General features: G+C 31.7%; 1 protein-coding gene across 9 annotated transcripts in view; it reads left to right on the top strand.

Annotated features, from left to right (window-relative positions):
* The window catches only part of PCLO (piccolo presynaptic cytomatrix protein), a 416,914-nt gene that overhangs the window by 254,535 nt on the left and 139,206 nt on the right, over positions 1 to 23,173 (top strand). For all 9 annotated transcript variants that reach the window (XM_032276463.1, XM_032276460.1, XM_032276462.1 and 6 more), the window contains exons 7-9: positions 1,562 to 3,749; positions 9,054 to 9,190; positions 15,543 to 15,633. In XM_032276463.1, coding sequence (XP_032132354.1) covers positions 1,562 to 3,749; positions 9,054 to 9,190; positions 15,543 to 15,633 — 2,416 coding nt within the window. The remainder of the gene's footprint in view (positions 1 to 1,561; positions 3,750 to 9,053; positions 9,191 to 15,542; positions 15,634 to 23,173) is intronic.

The following is a 23,173-nucleotide window of genomic DNA, read 5'->3' as shown; positions in this document are numbered from 1 at the left end:
TCTAATTTATTGAATATGACCTATATAGCATATGACCTATATTCTGTTCTAATGTTTAGAAAACATTTCTAAACATTAATGTTTAGAAAACATTAATATATAATAGATATAGAATAGATATAATATTAATAGAGAATAAAATATAGGTCATATTCTATATAGATCATATCCTATAAATTAGAATGAAATATAAGTCATATTCTATATAGGTCATATCCTATATTTTATTATATTCTAAACTTGGTATTTCTCTGTGAGAAAAAACAAACTACTGCACCAAAATCACTATACCTTATTTCAAAGATTCATAACATTTATTCATTTCCATCCAAATATTTTAAATTTTTGGAAACAAATAAACTTTAATAAACCTTTAGGATTTTTGTTTCATATTATGATGTCCATTAAGGAAACAACTAGTGGGGTTACATGAAGGGAACAGAAATATGATAACGGAAAACAGACAAAAACTATCAAGGAAATGAATTTGAAAATAATAAAAAGGCAATGAAAGTATAGAATCTTGGAAAAATGTTATCAAATTAATAAGGCACAATTTTCAGACCCAACATTTATAGACTCTTATTTTTTCTATTACTTTTCTGTCCTCAATATTTGGTGACTGGGAGAAAGTTGGAGAATTACTGTGTTTATATTACAATAAAAAGAAAGTATCCCGTAAAGAATATGCAGCTAGAAAGCAGAAGACCTGAGATTTAGTTGTAAATGTGCCACTGAATACTTAGGTAACTTTGAGTACATCAGTTTATTTTGACCAAAAGTGCTCAAAATAGTCTGTTTTTTGATATTCTAAAATTATATGATTCTCAAAACCTGTAATTCTTAGAAAGCAAGTTTATGACAAATTAACCAAATGAAATGGAAAATATCTGAAAACTCACCAACTTTATACTTTTATCTGAGTTTTAAAAAGTTTCCAATGGATTTTTATTGGTCAGTTCTTTTTGCTTCACATGCAAGTAGCTATAGCATTAAAAAGAAACTAAATATACTGAAAGATAATAAAGTCAAAGAAACATAAGATCCAAATAGTCATGGAAATCTTGAAATATTAAGTAAAAAATTAGTCAAAATTATCCCTTTTTTAGGATTAAAAAAAAGACATTAGATAATTGAAGATGTAATTTTAAAAATAGGAATGACAGCTGCTCCAGGGGGTAAAAGTAGGAATGAGAAGATAGGTGCAATATAAGATTTAACATGGTAAGTGAACATCTTCAGCAAGTGTAATTTAAATTTTTGATGGTTAACAGAGGCACTCTGGGAATAGATTCAGTAAATAATCTTATGTATATTAATTTAGATAAAAAATGAGTTTTTGTAGCTGCTGTTATAGGAGTTATAATAACCAATTTATTAAAAATTTATTTTTCAGTTAATTATATTTGTAACCAATACTTGCAATTTTATGTATATATCGTATCATCCTGTGATAGCAAAATCATACATGAAAACATTTTTATTAAATGTAAATCATGGAGGCTGATTCGTTTTTTTTTTTCGTTTATAATAAAGTATTATTTTGTTTACTTGATTATAGACTAAAGGTTCTCAAACCATGACACCCTCTGGATCCCAGAAAAAAGTTAAAAGAACTCTGCCAAATCCGCCTCCTGAGGAGATTTCCACAGGAACTCAATCCACATTCAGCACAATGGGCACGGTTTCCAGGAGAAGGATCTGCAGAACCAACACAATGGCAAGAGCCAAGATTCTCCAGGACATAGACCGAGAGCTTGATCTTGTGGAAAGGGAGTCTGCAAAGCTCAGAAAGAAACAAGCAGAGCTTGATGAAGAAGAAAAGGAGATTGATGCCAAGCTACGATACCTGGAAATGGGAATTAACAGGAGGAAAGAGGCATTATTAAAGGAGAGAGAAAAGAGAGAACGAGCCTACCTCCAGGGGGTAGCTGAGGATCGTGATTACATGTCTGACAGTGAAGTGAGCAGCACAAGACCAACCAGAATAGAAAGTCAGCATGGCATTGAGCGACCAAGAACTGCTCCTCAAACTGAATTCAGCCAGTTTATACCACCGCAAACCCAAACAGAATCTCAACTAGTTCCTCCAACAAGTCCTTACACACAATACCAATACTCTTCTCCTGCTCTTCCTACCCAAGCACCCACCTCATACACCCAGCAGTCTCATTTCCAGCAACAAACTTTGTACCATCAGCAAGTTTCACCTTATCAGACTCAGCCAACATTCCAAGCTGTGGCAACAATGTCCTTCACCCCTCAAGCTCAACCCACACCAACCCCACAGCCTTCTTATCAGTTACCTTCACAGATGATGGTGATACAACAGAAGCCACGGCAAACTACATTATATTTGGAGCCCAAGATAACCTCGAACTATGAAGTAATTCGCAACCAACCCCTTATGATAGCACCTGTTTCTACTGATAATACATACGCTGTTTCCCATCTTGGTAGTAAGTACAATAGTTTAGACTTGAGAATAGGTTTGGAGGAAAGAAGTAGCATGGCAAGCAGTCCAATATCAAGCATATCTGCAGATTCTTTCTATGCAGATATTGATCACCATACTCCACGAAATTATGTCCTAATTGATGACATTGGAGAGATCACCAAAGGAACAGCAGCATTAAGCACCGCATTTAGCCTTCATGAGAAGGATCTGTCAAAAACAGACCGTCTCCTTCGAACTACTGAAACACGCCGGTCTCAAGAAGTGACAGATTTCCTAGCACCTTTACAGACTTCCTCTAGATTGCATAGTTATGTGAAGGCAGAAGAAGACCCAATGGAGGATCCTTATGAGTTAAAGCTTTTGAAACATCAGATTAAACAGGAATTTCGTAGAGGAACAGAGAGCTTAGATCACCTTGCTGGTCTTTCTCATTATTACCATGCTGATACTGCTTATCGACATTTTCCGAAATCTGAGAAGTATAGCATCAGTAGACTCACGCTTGAAAAACAAGCAGCAAAACAACTGCCAGCAGCCATACTTTATCAAAAGCAGTCAAAGCATAAGAAATCACTAATTGACCCTAAAATGTCAAAATTTTCGCCTATTCAAGAAAGTAGAGACCTCGAACCTGATTATTCAAGCTATATGACTTCTAGCACTTCCTCTATTGGTGGCATTTCCTCCAGGGCAAGGCTTCTTCAAGATGACATCACTTTTGGCCTCAGAAAAAATATTACAGACCAACAAAAATTTATGGGATCCTCTCTTGGCACAGGACTGGGCACATTAGGAAATACCATACGGTCAGCTCTGCAGGATGAAGCAGATAAGCCATACAGTAGTGGCAGCAGGTCCAGACCTTCCTCCAGACCTTCTTCTGTCTATGGGCTTGATTTATCAATTAAAAGAGATTCTTCTAGCTCTTCCCTAAGACTGAAAGCTCAAGAGGCTGAAGCTCTAGATGTTTCCTTTAGTCATGCATCATCCTCTGCCAGAACTAAGCCGACCAGTTTGCCAATCAGTCAAAGTAGAGGAAGAATACCAATTGTGGCCCAGAATTCTGAAGAAGAAAGCCCACTCAGTCCTGTTGGCCAGCCAATGGGAATGGCCAGGGCTGCAGCTGGACCCCTGCCACCAATATCTGCAGACACTAGGGATCAGTTTGGATCGAGCCACTCATTGCCTGAAGTTCAGCAACACATGAGGGAAGAATCACGGACTCGAGGCTATGACCGTGACATAGCATTCATCATGGATGACTTCCAACATGCCATGTCAGACAGCGAAGGTAAATTGGGCCTCAAACTACCCCGTTGCTCTCAAAACTCAAACTCTTATTTTTCTGCATGTTTAATTTCCCTTCTCCAAAGATGTATCCTACTTTTCTTGGTGTGTCTTTTGCATGTTTACTTCAATTTTATTTCTTGTAAATGGAAATTTTATCTTGTGTATAGATTTTGTAGCATGCTTTTCTTTATTTAGTTTTAAGTTATTCCTTTATGGTTCTGTTTCTTGATTGTTTGCTTGATTTGTTTGGTGTCTGCTTTTCTAAAACTATTATCAAATAATTCTGTCAATAAAATATGGTCATCCTGTAAATCCATAGTTGAAAAGTTTTTCATTGTATGTTTCTTTCATTTTTTAAAAAATATATTTTAAAAGCTATTGGTCAATTTCTTTCTCTTTCTGAAATTATTAGTTTAGAGCCATGAAATACTATTCACGGCTAGAATTTGTAATACAGAATCATTTATGGCATCTTTATGGGATCAGTGTTCATTAGTTCAGAAGATGTTCGATTTTTGAGAACTTTTGGATAAGTTCTTGATGTTAGTATCATGTAGAATTTTGTTATTTTTCTTAGATAAAAATTTCTGTTTTATCTTTCTCATCATGAATACTATTATTTACAAATTTGTAATTTTGCATTACTGGCTAGAAAGTTTAGTACTAAATAAGACATGGAAATAAATAATTGTGTTAGTATGTATGAAGTATTCTTTAAAATTGAAACTTTGTAAACTTCTTTTGTGATTTTAGTTATTTGGAGTTCAAGCCTTCCTGGTTTGCCCATTTAGCCTTTTCCTTTGGTTTCTTGGGTTCGTTTTTTGTATCATCCCATGTTTTTGCCCTAAATTGACTTGCTAGTTCTCCATGTTGAACAAATGCTTGAATACAAGTAAATACTTACCTAAAACTGATTTAAAGTAGTTTTGTGTTTAATCATATAAAACCATAAACATTTTTGAAAAGTATCTAGTCCAAGTCTAATATTGAATATGAGGGAGAAATGATACAAAGGTGTGGAGCCTTGCTCATACCAAGAGGATTCACGACTCTTGACTCTTGGTTTTTTTTTTGTTGTTGTTTTTCAGCTCCTTGGTTTACATTTGAATGTAGATGTGACTGGAGTTCTGGAAATAAAATGTTTCTGATCAAATAAAAACATTATTATTTCCTGCCTTTAGAGACTCCAAAGAGTTAAGCTAACATGAACATCTCCCCTTTCAAACATAAAATCTTTCTTGAGGACTCACAGGAAAATATATATTTTTGTGAAAAGGAGTTTTTTTCTTACATCTTTATCTGAATGAATATGATTTTAGAAATTCAAGTCTAGATTTTAATAGATTGTTTATAGAACTAAAATAATATCTTAAGAAGGACAAACTGCTTTTGTTTGTGGCATTCTAATAGGCTAGTCATTTCTGATTTGTTTTTTTGTCTCTACAGGCTTTTGGATTGACCATTTTTATTGACAATTAGTTAATAGAATAAAATACTCAATTTGTGTGTTTTTTATTTAGATGATTATTTGCACAAGTGTACATAGTTAGAAAGAATTATGATATTATGTGGAAACAGTCTTTAATATTTGTCTTACTTTTTAACAACCCACATTTTATAAACATTTTATCTGTAGAAAATGACAATTGCAGAAGAGTAAAGAGGTTCTTCAGTAGTCATGTCTATAACATAACAAGATAAAACAAAAATTCTAGAGGGTCTATGGCATAACTAAATGCCTAAAGACTATGTGTAAATGATGAGCATGTATCTAAAGAGAGTTTGACAAACTGATTTATCATCATAGATATTTTGTCAACATACTGCCAGATATTTAGATGTTTCTATATATCCCAATATGTGGCATTTACTTATGTGTACAGCCATGTAAAAACAACAAAATATTCTATTTCTCATTTATATGTTTGAATGATGTATAAGTCATAATAATCAAAAACTGTATGAAAAAAATTGTTTTGATAAAATAGAGGATGAAACATCATGCAGCATACAAAATTATGAAGTGTATAAAGATGATACTAAAGTAAAACAATTAAAATTTAAATGAAATCAAACTAAAATATGTTTTAAAATTAAGCAGACAAGTTAATTATTCATAAAGATTATATTGATATAAATTTGGACAGGACAACTATAACAATTATATATGAATTATATATGTAATGGTGTGTGTGAATTGTAGTGATTACTTCTAAAAGATGTATGTAGTAAAATGTTATATATTTTCTTTGTTTATGTATCACATAAACACACTATTTTTCTTCTAATGAGTAATGGTCTGCTTTTCTTTTGAAATCTTAAAAATTAAAAAAAAATAGAAACTATTTTTATCAATAATTCCTGACATTTATTAACTTATGAAGTATTAGGAATTTTTAAAAGATGTTTAGCAAATATATGTTATCTCTATATTTGAGTGTACTAAGATAATTTTAAACAGTATAACATTCTGCAGGTTATTTAGTATCATGTGAACAAAGCAAATTTAATTGCTTTTTGTGCTTTTTTTAAATTCAATTAAACTCTCCATGATATAGGATATAAGACAGTCTTTAGATAATCTACAAGATTCGTTGATTTTGAAATATCTTACTTGAGGAAAAATGTATACAAAGTTTATGTTGCCTAATATTTATTAATATTTCTAGCTTGAAGCAAGCTAGAAACAGTCAAGTTATAGTTATTTTTGCTACCACAGATTTTTTGTTGAAAACATGCTTTCAAAATGTACTTAATCCGATGTCCTCCAAAAACAGTATCTATATATACAGTCTTTTTAAAAACATATATTTGACCAATATTTGATACTGAGAAAAATTAAACTATTAATATAACTAAAGCATGTGGGCAATACTAGATCCAGAAATAACTTATTTGTATTTTACATTTAGGAATTCAAGAAAATATTGTCATAAAAAAGATGTTGTTTAAAAAAAAAGATATTAATATCCTTCAAATGATTTGAAGTAATTCAGAAATTTTTTTGTTACAAAATTTACTTTTTCACTGAGATTTTTACCATGAAACATAAGACAATTATAAACAATTAATATTTATGTACACCTGGTTCTAAATAATGAAAACAAAATTCAATACAAAAGCACATTCGTTTAATCTGCTCGCTCTTGGTTGATTATAAATTCCTGTGCAAAGGATGATAGCCATCCTTATTCAGTTACACATAGGGTTATTATAAAAAATAACAAAATCAAAATACATAATCAGAATTATTGGTGATAAAGTGACAGAATTTAGGTGAGGTCGAACTTCTTTATTTCTATAAGTACAGCCAAACAAAACACACATTTTAGAGAATTGTATTTCAAATGCAATTAAGAAAGCTATATATTCAAATGAAAAAATGTACTATATTATAAAGGTGATTTATTAAAATCAGTGTAGATTATTGTTCTATTTTCATGAGAAATATAAAATCCTATAAGAAATAAGACAAAAGTAGTATCAGTGTCATTGGGAATAAACTAATAAATTTTAAGAGACTAATGATTAAATAATGAATTCGTTTTGTGTTTACTTGTCAAATGTCTATTACACTAAATTTCTTGGTAAGTTCAGTAACTTGGTTTCATATAGGTCTATGGAAACCCATAATTATTGAGTAGATTATGAAAAAAATCTGCATTAATGAGGTTCAAGGGACAAATTAATCTTTATTTTTAAATGTGTTTATTTCCTGACTTTGAATGTAAAACTCAAAAAGAAAAAAAAATGTGTTTATCATAATTAGGATATTTAACTACTTTTTATAGTTGATGACTAATTGTTCTATGCTTCATTAATTCCACAAATATTTATTAGATATTATACCCTGTATAGGGCATTGATTTTAGTGTTGAGGGAGGGGGAAAAAAAAACAAAGACGATATGAGCCTTGACTTTAAGCAGCTTAGAATAGGTGAGATCAGTCAAGTACATATGCAGTCACAAAACAGATATGTATTAATGTATTTTCTCAAATCTAAGACTGATTAACCCATGACACATCGTCATTCGTTTTGTATTCTGGGAGGAAAATGCTGTGATTAAGTATCAGTGTTGACCAAGATCACAGGAGGTATAGAGGTGAGTAGTGGTACATACGCTGTGGGTTTGCCATCCCCAGCAGCAACAATATGATGGAAATGACCTAGGGGAAAAGGTTGGGAGGAGGTTTTGGAAGAGAAAATAGGAGTGTAGATAGAAAAAGAAAACTATATTGTATGGCATTCTAGAAGCTGGAGTTTCAAGAAAACGGAGGTTGACAACATCAGCAGATCTTTAAAGAAAGAGCACTTGAGAAGGGTTGTTTCTTCTATTGTAGAGGAAGCAACAAAGTATTTCCAGAGACTGTTAATTACAGATCCTTTTACAAAGAATAAAACAATGTATAAAAGGCAAATTCTATATATTAGGGAAAATAAGATGTTCAGTCATTAGAGAATATCTATAAAAGACCTGAGACATACTAATGAATGAAATTTAATTTAAAATAATAATTGTGTACCTTAAATATAGTTACATTTTCAAAAAAGTAAGCTGTCAAGTTTTGTCACAGTGTAAGTATAAAAAGCAGGCAATCAGCTCTTCAATGTATTTTCTAAATCAGTGCCTCTCTTCAAAAAAATGATTTATTTTTATTTAAAATTGTAATAGAGATATTTTTAATATTAGGCTGCAAAGTAATCATGGTACATATGTTCCTAGCAATAACACCAGAATTCTCTTAGAAATAAATGTTTTTGTTCATTGTGAATGTCATAGAAATGTCATATTTTCAAAAACTAATGTGAAAGCCAGCAGCAACCTATTGTCGCTGGGTTTATGTAATGGTGGGAAAGTGACAGAAACTTCCATAGACAAGGAATTAAAAAAAAAAATTGGTAGTGGTTTGTGGGAAGAGGATGGGAAAGTGTGGATGTGGAAACCGATTTGGTGAAGTTAAATAGAATGACCCTTTTGAGAACTTGTTCACTTACTTATTTTATCACTACCTAAATATCCTTTTCCTCCTTATTGAAAATTTGTTTGTTTTGTTTTGCTCTGAGATTGTGAACATCTGTGTGCATCATTTTTTTCCAGATTATTTTATGGTTTAAAATTTTTAACATAATTTTATTTTTAACATGGTAACAAAAATAATTTTTCTAGTCCCAGTGGGAGATGTGTTTGAAATGCATGTGTGGTTAACAAGCCTAGTGCATGCTAGTACTGCAGAACATCTGCTGCCCTCAGTCATCTATATTACTTGCCATTGCAATGTATGATGTTTCCTTGGTGTCCAAAGCCTATCATCTGCGTCGTGAGGAAACAGATTGGTTTGATAAACCCAGGGAGTCTCGTTTGGAAAATGGACATGGTCTGGACCGAAAACTGCCAGAACGATTGGTACACTCTAGACCACTCAGTCAACATCAAGAGCAAGTAAGTGCTATATTTAGCAATTTCGTTCAGATTTATGAAACTAAAAGGACTCAATTCTTCCCTAAAATGGTCTTAATTGTCCTAAAAGGAATGAGATATTTGTCTATTAATTTCACAGATGTTTTTTGCCAGTAATGTAAAGGAGTAATACAGCTCACTTCATAGCCTATGACTGATTGAAATTGGAGCATAGCTGTGATGCTTCTACCAATTTAAGTAATTCATTCCTCCAACAGATCATTACTAAGTTTGTATAACATATCCAGCATAGCTATACAACAAAAAGAATACATGGAACTCTGAGAGCTTACAGGATATTGGGTGGAATAGATTCGGGTGATTTTCAATGCTTTCCAATAACATGTTCAGATGCTAAGAGCAAGTGAGAGGATGGCCAAACCAAGTGAGCTGGGTAGAAAGAAGTCTTAATTTGGGGGAGAAAGGTAGCTGATATTTTAGTGGATCTAATATATGGAAATATTGTTGTTATATATTTTTGAATTTTTTATATAGAACAACTCACAAAAAGTAGGTATTACTAATCGATGTATTCTTATGGATGAAGAAATTGAAACTTAGAGGTAAATTTCACAGTTAAATAAGTATGATACCAAAATTCATGATCTTACTCATTTTTGAGCAAATGATGTGGTGTTTGAATTGAATTTTGAAATACACCTAGGATATTAAGAGTCTAGTGAATCGAAGGACAGTTTTCAGGTAAGCCAAGTGGCCTTAAATCAATTGCCTTAGCAGATCATATATTTGCAGATTGTGTACTCATTATGATTATTAAAATATCCAAAAGAAATAGTTGACTTACTTCATTTACATTAGCTCCTAAGTCATCCTGTCTGTTTCATGATTTATTGATATAGAAAACAACCATATTTTGAACAACTGAGAAGATCCATATAAACTCACTATAATTTCAGTGTTTGTCATATTGAGATATAAAAGAAAACAACTCTTTGACATTTATAAGTACTGTCTAAAATACATTGTCTATACTCTTAATTTCGATTTCTTTCTAAGCAATTTAAATTTTCATAGACAAATTTCTACCTATTAAACAGATTTTTTCTTATAATTTTGTTCTGGTTTTCCATATGCTATCATATTTTCTAGAATTCTTGAAATTCCTCTCTACTGTAAATTTCTATCTTTAGTTTTGATATCTTTAATACACTTTTGGTTTAGGGTTATATTTACCTCCATAAAATATAATTCCATTTTTTTACTTCATGTAAATATATTAGCCTGTATTGAATTATACTTTCATTAGCTTGTCTGGTTACTGTATTTGTAGTTGTGTTTAAGCTGTCATCAAATAGCTCTGCCTAGAAAGTAAGAAAATTAATAAAATTATTCTGCACATTTAAAATTTTAAATTTATCTCCTTTTATCCACAATTGATAAAATAATAAATTTGTCAGTTAAAGATAACCTTCTTACATGTATTTATTATATGAATCTCTCTAAAATAGCATATTTGTTATATCTTACCCATCTCATTTGTTTCTCTGAAGTTTAGTGTTTCCCATAAACCTAGATCAAGTCAAAGAAAACACAGATGCTTTAACAAAATCATAGTAAGATGAACTAAATAAACAGGACAGCTTGTTTAGTAATTAACAAACAGGAATATTTATTATTCAACACTACTGTTTTCATGGGTACTCAGAATAGTCTTTTCCACCTAATTTATGAAACTAATATTCTTTGAGGATAAATTTGAAGTAGTGTGTCTAGCCCAAAAATATGTAAATGAAATATTCATATCTTAAAGGACATTCTTGTTTCTAATTTTATGTTACTAAGATATACAGATTTGTGGTTTTGGCCTACTGAGTACATAGTAATAATGGTTTAAATAGTATATAATTATAGACCAATGTAATATCAAAATTAAGCAGAGAAAAGTATATTTGAGAATCATTTAATAAATTCTTGCTATGTCTGCTTAAGTAGAAACATAAAGATTCATGTTAGGTGAATATAATAATGTGTATACACTTGCTAAAAGTAATTTTTTACATTTATGTATTTTTTTACATTTTTACATGTAACATGCAAACAAAAAACTGTATATGTACTATTGAACCTGCAACTATGCAAAGTTATAAGCTAGTTAAATGTGAACAACCATAAAACTGCCATACAGGCCAAGAAAAGGAATATTGCCTGCCCCCGAAACCCCTGTATGTCCCTTCCAGATCATAACCACTCCCTTGCCCAGATAAATAACAAATGTGCTGACTTTTGTGACAATGATTTGTTTTCCTTTATCGTTTTTTTCTAAATAAACTCTATTATAAGATAAAACACATTTTAATTACATGAAGTTCAAAAGTTGAATTATATAAAGTTCAAAATTTGTGCTTTTTACATTAATATTTATCTTCGAATGCTGCCTTCCTCTTTAACTCATCATATCTATATTTTGGCGTGGAGAATGACAAAATGGCATTCTCGTATTGTTAACTTCTTTGTATCGCTAATCATAAAAGCTAATATTGAGCTCTTGGTACCAATAAACTCAGATGCTTTTATTTGAAAACATATGCATAACAAGAACTCATATTCATAAAAGGCTTTGGAAGCAAAAGTAATAAAACCAATATGACTTGTGCAAACACTAATTTATCTGTTTTTAAAAATAATTTACATAAACATACATTAGAGGGATAGAAGAGTATTTCTAAGAAGTTTTTATTACGCAATCATAGTAATTATAAAAATAAACCAAATCTGAAAATTCATATTTGTTTCATTTCAAATATATATGTATACTTATATATATGAGGCTAAGCATATATATATATATGCATTCTTCAGTAGAAATTTGGCTCTGCTTTTTGAATTGAACAGATAACCTAATCTTTTAAAAAATTTTTTAGTTACTGAATCTATAAATAAGACTAATACCTTTCACAGGGTGGTTGTAAAGGTCAACACTTCTTGACTATTATAAAATCCCTTCACTTTCTGCCCTTATGTTCACATCATCTGCAATTTCTGCACAACTGCTGCATTGAGGTACATTAAGCTCCCATAAAAGAGCCACTCTTTCTCTTGATTCTGGGAATTTGCAAGTTTTCTTTCCTCTCCTTGGACACTTTTCCTCCACTCATTCCTTGGCAAACCCTAATTATCACCCAAGTTTCCACATACATGCCCCATCATGCAAGAAGACTTCCCTGACACTACCAGCCCCACCTCCCCAGAAGTCTGGGGTAAGTGTTCTTCCTTTGTGCTCCAGTAGTACCCATGTGTTCTGTCTTGTGTGGTGAGTCTATTGAGAGCAGCAGCTCTCTAGTCCAAGCACCATGTTATATATGTATCCAGGGCTAGGAATCCAGCAGGGCACTCTGTCTCCTGCATCTAGAATGTGGAGATGAATAACATATTGTGTGTTCATACAGACATATGGATGAATGTCTGTATGAATACACAATATGTTAACAAAAAGGGCATGAAGGGTATCTGTCTTCTGCGAATGAAATACAGAGCTCAATTCATTCCTTTTTGGTTAATATACTGTTTTTATATTCAGGCTTAATTTGTGAAAATAACTCCTTTTGAAATATTTGAGGTTAGGAAAGAACAACCCCCTTTCTGTGAAGCCTATAGGCAATAATTCTATCATTCAGGAATCACCAAAAGACAAGGACAACAGAGACCAGCCCCTTTGGGAGAGGAATGGAGCACCACTCGACAGCAGTTCGGCCCCTTGGCTTTGTGCCTACTCTGATTTGGCAGTAGCAACACCTACCCATATCCCCATCTGCTACAGGACTCTCTCAACATTCACTATCTATAGTTATTAAAAAGCTGAGATTAATCTAGGTCATACATCTAATTCATGAATGGAAGGCAGATTTTTGCTCATTGATCATAATTATGACAGTTTCTTGTTCCTGATTTATTAAATAGATTTATGATCCTGCTTGCACAGTGTAGACAGTCTCTGAAACTATAGGAGATTGTATGAGATGCTCTGAAAGCAATATTCAAGAAAATTAAGATGTTTGACATTCCTTCTACTATAAGTTTAAAGGTAGTAGTGGCTATCTGATAAAACTAATGACAAAATTAGGAAGCCTGATGATGACTCTTCTAAACTGTGTGATAGATGACTATGAGATTACATTAGAGCCGGTTGCAGTGGCTCACGCCTATAATCCCAGCACTTTGGGAGGCTGAGGTGGGTGGATCACGAGGTCAAGAGATCGAGACCATCCTGGTCAACATGGTGAAACCCCGTCTCTACTAAAAATAAATTAGCTGGGCATGGTGGCTTGCGCCTGTCGTCCCAGCTACTCGGGAGGCTGAGGCAGGAGAATTGCTTGAACCCAGGAGGTGGAGGTTGCAGTGAGCAAAGATCGCGCCATTGCACTCCAGCCTAGGTAACAAGAGTGAAACTCCGTCTCAAGAAAAAAAAAAAAAAAAAAGAAAAAAGAGATTACATTGTCTTTCCAGTCTGGAAATTTGAAAGAATACTAAGGCAAAATTGTATTTTCTTAGTTTATTTTTGACAAGTGGTATAAATAACGTTTTGAAATTACTATTAATACTTGAGATTAGGAAAGAGTGAAATGAAGTAACATCCACCAATTTTACTGAATTATCTGCAGTAACAAAGCAACGTTCAGTTACACCAAATAGTTGCAAAGTTTTCAATGCACACGATTTTATTTTTAGTAAAAAATAAATATGTTTAAATGCAGATTAGGAAAAGGAAAGAGGAAAATAAGGAAAGTAGGAGAAAAAGATGAGGGGAGGGCAAAGTAAGAGAAATGAAAGTGTGAGAAGCAGATTGAGAGATAGAGATGGAGGGAGAAAAGTGAACAGCAGGCAAGAGAGGGAAAAAGAAAAATGTAAACACTTATTTACAAATATGAATAAGGTTTTCAATGGTTTACTAAGTTAGTATTAGTATGAATTATCTGAATTGACTTATTATAATTAATATTTTTACAATTAGTGCACAGTATTTTTGTTTTTCTCTGCAGGAATCACATGATATTCCTGGACTTAACAGGATTAGGCTGTTGTTCAGGGAGTATTTTATGTTTATCTAGGGCCGGCTTAAGCTTATTCTTTCCTAAAGAGAATAAAAGCTAAAGTCTAAAATTTTAGCTTTAGTTTTTTTAATACCTATTTTGTTTTTAGTATCCAGAATTCTAACAATTTTACAGCTGGAAATACTAGGACACATTAAGGTCACAAGAGTTTTCTAAGGAATCTTTCTTCACAAAATGTATGCCTTTTCACTTCTAAGTTCTGTTTCATCTTTTGGGGATGCGCTTCTTAAACATATTCTAAAATAGGTAATATGAAATCTTTACCTATATTAAACTTTATTATGGTTATAATTTAAGCCAAAAATTTTCCTATGACAATACATACAAAATTCCATACAAATAAAATTCTGTTAATGTAGATAAGAGTAAATGTTTTACTGTTTCCATCTTTCACTGTTTTATAAATCTCTTTTGAAAGCAAAGTTTCATAAAACATAAAGCACAAGTTTGCATTTGCTAATTTACTTTTGTTTCAGAAACTTCATTTCACAAGGTGGAAACACAGATAATGTAGTCTGTAATATTCTCATATTCAAGTCTCAATAATGAGAACTGAAATCACAGATTTATAACAGTAGCTTTAAGTGTTACTTCTTCTACCCTAAGGGATGTCTATATTGACATAACAGCATCAACAATGCAAGCTTTGAATTTTAAAAAGTATTAAAATGAACAAAGACTTTGTTTTTATAGAATTAGTTTCTGCATCTAGTATACAGTGATACTTCTACTGCATGTGCTCAGGAGAGGTACAATGCCACAATAAATCAAGCAACATAAACATAAAGCAGTCCCGATTATGGTGGCAGAGATGTCAAGGTAGGGGGACCTTTTCTGTTTTTTCTCCCTCGGCACCACTTAATTGCTGCAAGTTAAACATGTTTTTCCATTTCTAGGCTGTCTAAAGCAAAATCAGCAGCTGGCAATTTTCCATATACATTCTCTATCCAAGGACATCAATATTGACTGCATACTACTGTAGTAACAAACATTCTTCAGAACCTATTGCATGCACGTATTAACTTTCCAATACAGCAAATCAGTTTGCAAGAGCAATTGGTTATAAATGCAACAACCATAAGAACTCAGAACCAATAATATCATTATATGGTGTTAGCATAAGATGCTTAAATTGCCGTCATGTGAGACTCTCCTGTTTCCATTGATTTAATCAATGTGCTTTGAAATGAATGATTCTAATTATATATATTGCACTTTAAGTAACTTTAATGTTGGTTTTTTACCTTATCGCATGTATGTCTTAGATTATACAGATGAACGGGAAAACTATGCACTACATCTTTCCTCATGCAAGGATAAAAATAACAAGAGACTCAAAGGATCACACAGTTTCAGGTAAAGCAAATCACAAATCTTTTTTATTCTGTCAGATTGACATATGTACTGACATTTGGATTTCAGTTTTTATGAATCAAAATTTTGGAAAACATCACTTTTTATGTCAAAAATTGTGCATTGAGAAATGTAAAAAATAAGCAGGATATATATTTGAACATAAAAGACATTGATGACATGATCATTATTATGAGGAGGTACTAAATGGTACATATTTGCATCATTCTTTTCATATACTGTATGTTTTAATGCACATGCTATTACAGTGCTACACGGTTATTGCTATATGAAGAAACATGGTCACTGGTTGTAGGAATATAAGACATTCTTACACAGGAAATAAAAAATCTGTCTTGAATTCTTCCAAGGAATAAATTCCCCTATTTCTACTTAACTTGAACACTGTCAATTTATGCTGGTGTTTCTTTTGTTTGTGTTCTTTTATAAGCCAAAGATAATGGTGGACTTTTTAATTTGAAATAATTAAATTATTTTCTGGATTTTCAGAAAATAATACAGGCATTTCTTTTGCCCACTCTTCGCCTACCATTATTAATGTTAACTTCTAATCCTGATAAAGTGATCAAACCCAGAAAACTAACATTGATATGCTACTATTAAAACATATTATAAGCCTTGTACAAATTTTGAGTTTCTTCATTAACCCACCTTTTTTTTTTTTTTTTTTTTTTTTTTTCTGGTTCAGGATCCCACATTAATTGTTTAACTCCTGCATCTCTTCCAGTCTGATAAGTGTTCAGTCTTCCTTTGTCTTTCATAACCTGGAAGCTCTTTGAAAGATAAATGAAATTTTTATATTACAATTAAATAGTCCATATTTAAATCAGTGAGATGAAATATAAATTTTTCCAAGTTAATGAAATTTCAAAAAATGAATATTACCTATATTTTTGCTCAAGTATGTTCTTTGAATTTCATGGACAATGTGCATCAGTAGAAAATATTCAAATAAATATATATATACAAATTTATGTTTTATATATGTATAGGCAGTACATCTAACATGGTATATTTACTGTTTTTGTTTTTAAAGCACTGATTCACAAACAGGGTATTTCTTTAGTGTAATTGCTATTGTTCCTTGCAGATTTTAGACAATGGATCATGTGGACATGGAACAGGTTTTGTTTTGAGCAATTTTCTTGTTTATTTTCATAGAAAATGAATTTATTGGGAGTCTAATGTTGTTTTCCTTTTAAGAGTAGGTCATTTTTCTCCTGCCAGAGACAGATAATTCAACCTTTTATAGTTCTATTGCTGTTCAAACTGTATTTTAAGTACTGAAGAAAATTCCTGGGCGAATCTTAAAATCCAAGGGCTGTTTTGTAGAAGTAATTACTTGCTAAAAACGATTTCAATTTCCTCTACCTCATAAAGCAAAGCAACACCATATTCTCTAACAATGCCAAAATTATTTTTTCATGATGTACAATGGAAATCTCCAAATCATTTTTTTCTAAATTATCAGAACCTATGCCAATGTGCCTATTTTCTAGCTGTATTATTTTATTCTGTATTAAGAATTATCCCTTCAACCTTATTATTTATCTTTCTAACTCTTCACTTATTCTTTTACTTTAACTAGGAACAGGTTTTAAAACATAAGAATTACAATAATAAATGTTATCTCTTTAGTAAATATTCTAGTCTCCAAAGTAAATTTAATTTCTTTTGTACATAGATTTCACAAAAAGCAGGCTATTGCTTTGGACAATAAATTTTCTAGCAATGTACTACATCTTTTCTCTGAATGTCCCTTTTTCTTGTGATATCTACCTAAAATAACACTAAAAATGGTTTTCTTGTTATTGTTACCCCATATTGATCACTACTGAATGTATTTTCCATGTGTCCTTAGGAAAAATAATCCCATACTAAATTAAGTGTTTTAAAACAATCTGCCTTGTATATTCTGCTTCTACTTTAAATTGTAAATACATCTACACATGAGGCTAGGACCAGAAGTTACAATCTTTGATAGTGTCTAAAAATTTTAAGCCAATGCCAGGGAAACAATGACAGAGAACATTTACACCCCTGGCTAATTCCTATGTCATTTTCTACTCAACCAAAAGCCTAGTTTGATTGACTAAATCTTTGGTAATATTAAGGATTTATTGATAGCTATACTTTCATCTATATGTTAATGATTTAATTGAGTATATATATTTTTTAAATTGACAGATAAAATGGTACGTATTTATCATATACATCATGATGTTTTGAAATATATATACAAGTATATATGTTTCATGAAACAGTGATAACTACATGAGATAATGCTTATATTAATTAATGAGTGTTATTACAACAGCTTTCTTAGCATTTCATTTTCAGTTATAGTGATAACTACATGAGGTAATGTTTATGTTAATTAGCTAGAGTTATTACAACAACATTCTTAGCATTGTTCTAAAATACAGTATATTATTAACTATAGTCAACATTGAGTGTATCTTTTGGAAATGCAAACTAAAATATTTACAGATTAAATGATATCATGTCTGAAATTTTCTTCAAAATTAGCTAAGTGTAGATAATGGTGAAGATGTAGATGAAATAAAATTGAACATAATTTGTCAATTGTTAGAACTCAGAAATTAACCGTATTAGATTTTATTATAGTATCGTATTACATTTTCACATATATAAATTTTCCATAATAAAACTATATAATTACTCTTTGTTTTTCATATTCACAGTAAAACAGCAGTATTCAAAATCTTCATCAATAGTGAAAAATCTAGCAAAACTAATAATTTAGCTGTCTTTGTGAGATAAGACAAAGATTTAAGCAAGGAAGTAGTGAAGAATAAAATGAGGTGTACCTGTTCTTTGGAATATACTAATGGAAAATGGCCGTTAGTGAATTTTAATTTTGGTTACATAAACCCATTGATAGTAAAACTACATGAACCTTTTGTAATATTTTAATGGACAGTTCTAGCTTTATAAATAGTTTATAAAAGTTATATAAAACAAGCCTACCTCATAAATAAAAAAAAATTTATTTAGAGAAACAAATATTAATTAATGAGTGTTATTACAACAGCTTATGTTTTTATTTAGAGAAAGAAAAATAATTTCAAAATAGGAGACAGAAATAATGTTTCGTTTTGTTCTGTTTTGTTTTTACCATTCTCCTGTGTGGTTCTCAAAATAATGTCGTTGGGACCCTCATGATCTCAAAAATTCTTTTGGGGAGTCCACAAAGTCAAGACTATTTTAATAGTAATGCAAAGGCAGAATTTGCCTTTTTCATTCCCATCCTCTTATGAATACACAGTAGAGTTTTTCAGAGGTTATTTAATGTGTGACTTCACACGAGATTTGATACCGAAGTAGCTGTGAAAATTCAGCTGCCTTCTATTAAGTCCAAATTAAGCCGATTTATAAAAAATTAAAACAGCATTCTCCTCATGAATTTTGCTTATAAAATATTTTTAATAAAATATTTATTTTAACATGGAATGAGTTTTTTATTTTAAATGCATTAATAAATATTTTTAATTCTCAACTTTAACTTATAATATAGGAAATATACATAGCTGTAACATATGTAAAGAAAACCTCCTTGAAATACTCAGTAGTATTAAAGAGTATATGTTTCCCCAAACCAAAAGCTTGAAAGCCACTGCTGCAAAGATATCTGCAGGCCAGGTGTGGTGGTTCACACCTGTAATCCCAGCACTTTGGGAGGCCAAGGTAGGCAGATCACGAGGTCAGGAAATTGAGACCATCCTGACCAACATGGTGAAACCTTGTCTGTACTAAAAATGCAAAAAAAATTGCTGGGTGTGGTGATGCATACCTATAATCCCAGATACTTGGAGGGCTGAGGCACAAGAATCACTTGAACCCAGGAAGCGGAGGTTGCAGTGAGCCAAGATCGCGCCACTGCATTCCAGCCTGGTGACAGAGCGAGACTTAGTCTCAAAAAAATAAAGATGTCTACAGTGAATTTTTTTTCAAAAAGTAAATATACTGTTTTTCTCCTTATTAAAAAAAAATGTATACAGCATTTTTTAATAAGGAGAAAAAAGTATAGTTATAGATTTTTTTAAAATCTATAACTCATAGTAGATGAATTTTTAAATGTTTACTCATTGATGCTCATTCATTTATTATCCATGGTATGACTTATATTTTGTTAGGTGCTAGATTAATAGAGTGAACACAACAAAGACCTAGATTTTTAATGTACTCATAATTTAGTAGGTGGACCTGAAATGTAAGTAATTATTACTGAGACAACAGTTAAGGAATGTATTGTTCATACCCATACCTATGTATGTATGTGTATACACAGACAGCTAGCTATAACAGGTGCACCATGATTTATAATTTTGTAATGTATGCAGGGAAAAGACAGACATATAATTTTCTATTAAATGGTTCATAATTTTTAGAAAATATATTCTTTAACTTTTAACCTGTAAACTTCAAAGATATAGGTGTTTATCAGCAACTGTACAATGGTTTTGAAAGATCTCAGCAAACAAGGAAACAGAGTGGAGAGAATAGGGAATACATTTTGAAATTACAAATGCCTGTGTTGAAATTCAGCTCTAACATATGTAAACTTTGAGAATAAGTTTGTTCATCTGTAAATAAAATGAACTCCATGTATCTCATCATTGTTAGTGAACCTATCACAAAGTCTTGTACTTATTGTATGCTCACCAAATGTTATTTCCTCTTCTCTTAAAGAGAAATGAACAGAAAAAAGAAGAACAATGTGATTCTAAAAAAATTAGTCTCTTTTTTTTCTTATTTAAAACTCCATCTTGTGGCTCCAGAAACACAGCTGTTTGAAGCAAGCCAAAGAAATCTTTTTATTTAAAAAAAAAAAAAAAAAAGGCATTTGCTATGTACAGTTCCATAATGGACTGGCTACATCTGCAAGGCTAGAAAGACTAATTAACAATTATAATAATGAAGAACACTAAAAACGTTCTTAAGTTTGAAAAGATAGCATTGTCTTCTTAGGAAATAGTGGCTCATTTTCTGTTCTGCATTAGTCACCGTCTTTATGAGTTTTTAGAAACAGACAAATCATAACATCTCATTGGATCCTAGTTAGCAACAGTACCACAAGTGGATAGCTCTTTATTATTATTATTATTTTCACAGTTTTCTTGGATATAACTCACATATCATAAATATCTATTGTTAGTGTACAAATAAGTGATTGTAATGCATTTATGGAGTTGTGCAACCATCACCCCAATCTTGTTTTAGAAATTTCCATCTTTACAAAAAAATTCCTTTGAGGATGCTAGCAATCTCTGCTTCCAACATCCTCATCCAACAAATAACTACTGATTTGCTTTTTATCACTGTAAGTTTGCCTTCTAAGCATTTCACATAAATTGAATCATTCAGTATACAGTTTTGATGTCTGGATTCTTTCATTTACTAGTTTTTTAGGTTAGTCTATGTTGTAGCATGTGCCAGTGGTTTTCTCCTTTTTATTGCTAAATATGTTCCATTGTTTAAAAAAAGTCAACATTTGGTTTTTCTGTGAGATTTTCCCCGTATTTTAAAAAAATATTTGCATACAATTTTAGTATAGATATGCAATATGTAATTTTTGTTGGGCAGCTTACTAGACATAAAATTTCTGGGTTGTATGGTAAGTAAGTTTCTGTCTAACTATTTAAGAAACTGCCAAATAGTCAAGGTGAGTGTGTCATTTTGCATTCTTGCCAGCAATGTTTCCTGATTTAGTTTGCTTTGTTAAGTAATTGTTTGTTGATATTCATGAGGGATATCATTCTCTAAATTTGTTTTCTTGTGATATCTTAGTAACCTCATAATACTGACCATGTAGAATGTGTTGGGAAGTGTTCCTGGCTCTATTTTCTATAAGAGTTTGTAAAGAATTAATACTAGTATTATTTATTTTTTGAATATTTGCTAGAATCCACCAATGAAGTCACCTCACCTGAGGTTTCTTTTGTAGTAAGACATCAAGTTACTAGTTCAATGCCTTTCTTTGTTATAAGACTATTTAAATGTATTATTCTTGAATCCATTTTGGTAATTTGTGTCTTTCTAAAACGTATTTATTTCACCTATGTTTTATAATTATTGTCAGGAATGTATTAATAATACTTTACCCTTTTCATTTAGGTCATAGTGAAGCCCTTTTTTATTCCCAATATTTATTATTGTGTCTTCAATTTTTTCTTAGTAAACCTAGTTGAAGATTTGTTAATTTTGCCAGCCTTTACAAAGACCCAACCAACTTTTGCTGTTATTGATTTTTCTCTATTATTTTTCTGTGTTCTATTTTATTGATTTCTGATCTAAATATTATCTGTTTATTTTCCTTCATCTATTTCATAGTTAATTCTCTTTTTTCTCCTAGATTCTTAAGGTGAAAATTTAGGTTATTAGTTAGAGAGCTTTCTTGTTTTCTGACATAGACATTTAAAACTACATATTTTCCTTTAAGGACTGCCTTATTGCATTTCATGCATTTTCTTATTTTTATTCAGTTCAAAAGATTTCTTAATTCCCTTGTAATTTCTTCTTGTTTATTTAGAAATATGTTTTTTTATGTTACCTAATGTTTGGGGATTTCTCAGATCTCTTTCTGTTCTTATTCTTTAGTTTCATTGTAGTTGGAAAACCTATTTGGTGTGATTCAATTATTTTGACTTCATTAATATTTGCAAAACTTTGTTGATAAATTTGTATATAAAATGGAGAGATTATTCAAAGCACAAGCAACCTTTGAGTCTGCTAGTTTCAAGTATGACTGTGATTTTACTTTCCACTGAAACTTCTCTCATCTGTGCTGCACATCTGTGTAACCTTCTTTTGGCTAGATTTGTGTGACTACTTTGGGCTCTCCCGGGTTTCTGCCAAACATGCACTCAGCCTCCATTTACCCAGGGATATATTAAGAGCTTATTAAATCTATTTATGGATGTCCCAGTTCCCAGTCTCCCAGTTTAATCCCCAAATAATTTGTAAGTCTGCCACTTGTTTCATCCCCTCCAGCAGTAAAGCGTCTGGTTTTCATACCCTGCCCTGTCCAACAGAACTATCATGACAACTGAGCTGGGAAGTCCCAGCCAAGCACAACCAAGATTCCCACTTGATATGATTGGGCTGTGTCCCCACCCAAATCCCATCTTGAATTCCCATGTGTTGTGGGAGGCACCTGGTGGGAGGTAATTGAGTCATGGGCATGAGTTTTTTTCATACTGTTCTCATGGTGAATAAGTCTCATGAGATCTGATGGTTTTATAAGGAGGAATTTCCCTGCACAAGCTCTCTCTTTGCCTTCTGCCATCCACATAAGATGCGACTTGCTCCTCTTGGCCTTCCACCATGATTGTGAGACTTCCCCAGCCACGTAAAACTATAAGTCCATTATAAACCTTGTTCTTTTGTAAATTGCACAGTCATGGGTATGTCTTTATCAGCAATGTGAAAACAAACTAATACACCAGTGTTCTTACTTGAAGATCAGTAGCTTCTCATGAACAAATATTGCTCAGCTTGT

This window comes from Sapajus apella, unplaced genomic scaffold (genome assembly GCF_009761245.1).
Source record: "Sapajus apella isolate SASKATOON/1434 unplaced genomic scaffold, GSC_monkey_1.0 scaffold7, whole genome shotgun sequence".
Classification (NCBI taxonomy): domain Eukaryota; kingdom Metazoa; phylum Chordata; class Mammalia; order Primates; family Cebidae; genus Sapajus; species Sapajus apella.
Note: the sequence above shows the minus strand (reverse complement) of the source record. Positions and strands in the feature narration are given on the sequence as shown.